This window comes from Lactuca serriola, chromosome 4, assembly GCF_051521515.1.
Source record: "Lactuca serriola cultivar US96UC23 chromosome 4, Lser_US96UC23_V15, whole genome shotgun sequence".
Classification (NCBI taxonomy): Eukaryota; Viridiplantae; Streptophyta; class Magnoliopsida; order Asterales; family Asteraceae; genus Lactuca; species Lactuca serriola.
Window position 1 is genome coordinate 198,117,192 of NC_136411.1, and position 6,173 is coordinate 198,123,364.

General features: G+C 37.7%; 1 protein-coding gene across 1 annotated transcript; it reads right to left on the reverse strand.

Annotated features, from left to right (window-relative positions):
- Positions 1 to 4,473: 4,473 nt before the first annotated feature.
- On the reverse strand, positions 4,474 to 5,877 carry LOC145103127 (geranylgeranyl diphosphate reductase, chloroplastic). The gene has a single exon (XM_079040670.1). The coding sequence runs from the start codon at positions 5,743 to 5,745 to the stop codon at positions 4,594 to 4,596; it is 1,152 nt and encodes a 383-aa protein (XP_078896796.1). The 5' UTR covers positions 5,746 to 5,877; the 3' UTR covers positions 4,474 to 4,593.
- Between the last annotated feature and the right edge of the window lie 296 nt (positions 5,878 to 6,173).

A 6,173-nucleotide genomic window follows, 5' to 3' on the forward strand; every position in this document is an offset into this window, starting at 1 on the left:
CATATCACAAAGACAAAATACATAATATCACATAACTCAGTATAAGCATATGACCCTCCTGTCGATAACTCAATAAGACCCTCCGGTCACATAGTATTATCGCTCAGGTAAGTATAGTGAGAAGACTCACCTCGGAAATAAGCAAGTAGATCTAGCACCCCCATGAACAGTCTAGACTCCGCCTACATAATATAATTATCTCTAATAAGAAAATTGTAATAACCACTTGAGATACTAAGCTAACTCCTCCACTAAATCTCAAAAGGGTGAAAAGACCATTTTACCCCTCCATGGTCTCAAAAGTCCACAGTTGACCAAACCCTAAAAGTCAACGAAAGTCAATGCTCAAGTCAACAATCCATGTTGACTAAACTCATCGAGTGCATGTACGTGACTCGTCGAGTTCCCTCGTTTTTCTCAGAAGTATCAGGAAAATCTAACTCAACTCGTCGAGTTGTCTCATCAACTCGTCGAGTTGGAGCGCGTTCAGGCTATCGAGAAAAACCCTAGCTGACTCGTCGAGTTGGCTCATGCACTCGCTGAGTCCCTCTAGACCATTTCACATTCAGACGATTCTAAGAAAAACTAAGGTTCCAAACTCTAGATCTATCCTCCCAAGGATGAAATACCATGTGAAGCTGCAAGCTTTACGTCCATGCATGGCATCTAGGGCACGAAATGCCAACACAAGCTCTATTTAGGGTTTATTGCATAGAAACTTGTCAACAACTTGATAAAGCTTGGATCTTTGGGCTCAAAGGACTACATATGGTCCAAATCTAGAGTCTCAATTCCATGGCAAGCTCCAAACACTCTAGAACTCATGAAAGGATGGAAAAGGCCCTAAACTTCTTAGGAACGAGATCTAACCAAAAGAATGATCAAGGTTGAAGCTTTTTACCTCCAAACTGAAGCTTGCACTGAAAAACACTTGATCCAAAAGCCTCTTCTCTTTCCAAGCCTTGATGCTCTTCACTCCTCTTCCAAATGTGCACTAGAACACCCAAAGTTAGCTTCTCTCTTTCTCACAAATGAATACACTCGATTAGGGTTTCTCATAGAGTATAAGGGTGATAAGGGAGATGGAAATGAAGGCTGAAGGTCCTTTAAATAGGACACAAACCCTAAAAATTAGGGTTTTCTCACTCACCACCTACTCGTCAAGTTGGGGTCCTCCAACTCGTTGGGTAGATTCTAAAAATCATGCGGCCAATTAACTCCTCTACTCGGCGAGTTGGGGCATCCAACTCGTCGAGTTGCTATGAAATTATAAAGGTAAATTAATTAAATATTATACTTGGGAGTCGGGATGTTACATTATCTTTAAGTACTTACCTAAGTACCAACAGAAGTCTTGTATTATAAACAGAGTCTCCTAGAGGGAGAACGTGACACTTGTGTATAGATCTATACGAGACTGACAATCTCGCACCTAAACTGTTAGCTACAGTTAGACCGATAGGTCTGGGGTGACAAATGTTGTACCATTCCGACACCTGAAGAACGTCGTAACAGGTCGTCAGCCATCAAGTATGGTTATAATAACTCACAATTGGGTATTAACAATACGTTTAGTTTACAGATACGAACATATCTTCAACTGTTTTTATTTAACGATAAAACTACATTACACGACTTTCTAGTACAATACCATTTACATTCTGGAAACATATATTTACAGGATTTTATACAGATACAACTACAGAACATTATTTTTAGTACAATACAGTTTACTTTTTTGGAAACATGCATTTAAATGGGTTTATATAAGGATAAAACTACATATTTTTATTTTAAGTATGGAGAATACTCGTGCACTACGGTCTTGGAATATTTAAGACTACATTACATATAAAAGAAAATATTGGATTTTCTGAAGAGAACACTACCATTTTCAAGGAACAAAGATACATATTTCTCATACAAAATGCTTATGAACTCATCAACTTTAATGTTGACACTTTTTCAGAACCACTTGTATTCTTAGTGAATCACTAAGACAGGTAACATCAAACTTTTTGAAGACGAGATGCTAAGACGTCGGTCAAGTCTTATATCATCATATTGTAATTGATTTTTGAAACATGTAACACTTGCAAACCATGTAACTTTATCAATTATATTTATGACGGTTGTGTTTGCTTTGATCTCTATTATTTAATTGCTATGATATTGTACTATGATGTCATCCGCCCCCGGACGTTTCCGCCGTTCTGATTTGGGGGTGTGATAGATTGGTATCATACCATTGTTTATAGTGAACTAAGTATATCAAACCACATAAGATATACAACTATAGACACAATAGGACTAAAACATTCTGACCACGAAGTATACCTTTTAAATATAATAATATTTTTATAAAAGTATACATACCAGAAACAGTATCATGGTAAGAACCATATAAAAATATTTAGATAAGTTGGACATTGCGGTTAAGCCTGGATAATTATGTAATCATATATGGGATAAATATAGCCTGATCGACCGACATGTATTTAGGAATGGTCGTAGTGAACAACAAGTTTAAGACTTACCAACACTCCATACAAGGAAACTCTAGAACCAAACATAAAATTTAAAATACTATAGGAGTGTTTTTATGATATTATGCAACTATACAATTAGGCTCTTTTGTATGTCTTTCATATTGTTATTCTTGTACAGTTGGCATAAACAGGCATGTAATTAAGATGTTCTAATTCAATAACATCTTTAAACCTTATGATAGAAAAATGCCACCAAAGAAGTCAAATAGGAACAAAAACAACACCCCAAGAACTCCACCACTGCCACAGATGGACACTGCTATCTTCCAAGCTGTGGTGACAGTCGTTGTGGCAGTCTCCATGGTGCAAATCAGCTCGAATAGCGCCAGTGGGATGGGAGGTGGTACAAGTAATACTAACCAAATAAATAACCAGGGGCACCCAAGGGAATGCTCCTACAAAGACTTCACAAATTGTATAACCATGTAACTAAAGTCTAACCATTGGATCAATAAAAAAAATACAATCATTCTTGAAATAATAGTATTATATTTAATATTTATTTTTTTAAGAATTCAAAATTCAAAAACGTCTTAGGGTAATATAGAGTTATGGACATTTTGTGTATCCTTATTTTAGGTAACAAAATAATAAAATTTAGATCTTTTTAAATTTATTATTATTATTATTATTATTATTATTATTATTATTATTATTATTTTGCAATAAACACTCTTTTTTAGGAGAAATGCTTTTGAGATATAATCAAGTATGTTTTCATTTTTTATAGAATAAGTTTTTATTATAAAAAATGTATGTTCTTGTTCTAAAAATTAGGTTTTCCGATTTTTAGCACTAAGCATCAAATTAAATTAAAACCCCAACAATCAAGAATTAAACATTCAAAAATCAAGAATTAAATATTAAAACCCAAGAATCAAGAATCCCAAATCGATTACAAAACACAGTTCTCGTAGCATTTACATCAAAAATAATAAAAAAAGCGAATGAATACTTGAAAAGGATACACTACAAGCACAATTATGAAAAATCGATCGTTACTCTTTAAAAATTATATTCCTTCTCGCTAGAATGAAAAGAATGTATGTCAAAGGACGAACTAAAGGAGCATTTTTTTTTTTAAAGTCCTAAATATGTTTTCTCCTTCCTTCACTCTTCTCCAGAATCATACCAACAATCATGTTCTTAAGGCACTCCAAAAATTCATAAACAATTGTAAGATATAAAATAATAACATCAACAATCATTAGCTATTTACATATAAACATAAAAGAATAAAAAATAATAATAATAATAAAAGAAAACCATGAGACACAAATTGTTGAAATGTACACGTGAATGCTTTTTTATGTTGACATTGTCATAATGAAAATCCACCGGAACAAAACAGTAGCCCACCAATTGAGTCTTTTATGCCATTCGAAAAAGAGATGTGAAGAATGCATCCTCCTTTCACTCTCTCATGCTACATGTGATGTACATGTATAATCTCAAGAATATGATCTAAAATGGAAGCCCTCCAAATGAATCTAAAGAATATGTCATGAAACTATAATGATTCTATAAATTTCAAGTTTTTAGGATGGGTACAACTTGGAATCAGACCTAAAATGGTAATTTGCATCAACACGAACAACCAAAACCATCATCTATTAAAATTCGTACCACATAATCAAGCAATACTGAAGTCGATAACATAAGGCATGGTAATACTTAAGATCAAGAAAAGGAGCAAATTTATAGAACGCAAAGTACATGACAACAACATAGGTCAATATACATATATTCACTTTTAAAAAGAGGCATGTATACTTGTGCTTGATTGACGTTTGAGATTTCCAAGTTTGAATGTTATTACGTTCCAAACAACTTCAAAAAGATCCAGAAATCGGGGAAAAACTCATCGATTGTGATTGAAGCGGATAACATATAGGTTTGAATTCGGAGTTAATTGAAATTCATGTACTTAACGATAATATAATTAATAATAAAAATATTCTATTTTACATGGAAATCTCTAAAGAGAAACATAAACAGATATCAAATTTAGAATTACATTGATATCATGAATATTATTAATAACTTAATTTATCTTAACCATCTCATTGTTAAGTGCATGGGCCCTAACCAGACTCCCAATCGTGTTCACGGCGAGCTTCAAGTCCTCCAATGGATTCCCCGGCGCCACCTTCTTGTACAAATAACTGTCGAAAGTCATCTTTTGAACATACTCATTGCTACACATCTCCACAAACGCCTCCTTCGCCGGATTTGACCTGTAAAACACCTTCTGCAACACATCCAGCACCTTATACGTCGGCCAATATGTTTTATCCCATTTCTTCAGATAACTCCTCAGATCACCCTCATCCACCATCCTCCTACCGTTCTCCGATCCCTCCACTATCGCCTCCGCACACATCCGCCCACTCTTTGCCGCAAAATATATACCTTCACCGGAGCATTTCGTCACATACCCCGCCGCATCTCCTACCAGGGCTACCCTCTCCACCACTCTCCTTGGCCGGGGGTGTTCCGGGATGGGGTGAGCTTCCACCCGTATGATCTTTCCGCCAAGAATCTTGTCATGCGCACGGAGGCGCGTGGCAAGCTGGAACTTTTTGATGTCGGGTTTGTGTGTGACTGTTCCTGTTCCGACAGCCACGTGGTCGCATTTTGGAAACACCCATCCATAGAAGTCCGGTGATACGTCGTTTCCGACGTACAACTCAGCAACGTTCTCGTAGTACTGCATTTTGTCGTCTGGGATCTTGACACGTTCTTGGAAAGCTATTCCATACTCGTAATCTCCGGCTCCAATGGATTTTGCGACACGGGAGTTTGCTCCGTCAGCGCCGATTATGGCGTCGACTTCGATACTCATCCTTTCTCCGGTGGATCCGGTTTTGCCGTTGTAGGCGTTGTAATGGAGGACGTAAGGTGCGTTTTTCTCTTGGGGTTTGTCCATTTTGACGAAAAGTCCGTTAATGATGGTGGCGCCGGAGGCAGCTGCTCGGTCACGTAGGTAGGCATCGAGGATTTCCCGGCGGACCATGCCGATATACTCATGGGGTTTGAGTGTTTGACCGATGTCGACGGCAATGTTTGACGGGGAGATCATCTTCATCTTGGTAACACGGCGGTCAATGATATCCAACGGCAACTCAAATTCTCCGACCATGCAAAGTGGAATGGCGCCACCACAGGGCTTGGCATTGTCCAGTTTGCGCTCCATCAAGAACGTCTCTATGCCGCCTTTGGCTAGAGTTTCGGCAGCTGCTCCACCGGCAGGACCACCGCCAACGACTGCGACTCGAAGGTTTCGTCCGGTGATTTTTGGGCTGGTTTTGGCGGCGACGACATTGAGACGGCGGTAGTGAGCTTGGCTTGGTGCAATGCATTTAGGTAGAGCGGTGAGTGAGTGATGGTGGTGTTTTTCCGGCGAAGATTTGCGGAGGCCGACGAAAGAGATAATGCAAAAGAGGCCATTTTGATTTGTGGGAGATGGAGTACTTGGCTAGTTTGACTGGTTTGTCTCAAAGATATGATGGAGATGTGTGGTTAATAACTGTAGGATAATAGTGGAGTCCAACTACCTTTGTACTAACAAATTTATTAAAATAATAACATCCCACGATTCATTATGTATTTGCCTTTTTAACT

What these genes read in the sequence shown, in the direction of transcription:
- LOC145103127 (XM_079040670.1), bottom strand. Translation starts at nt 5,745, where the DNA reads ATGGAGCGCAAACTGGACAATGCCAAGCCCTGTGGTGGCGCCATTCCA.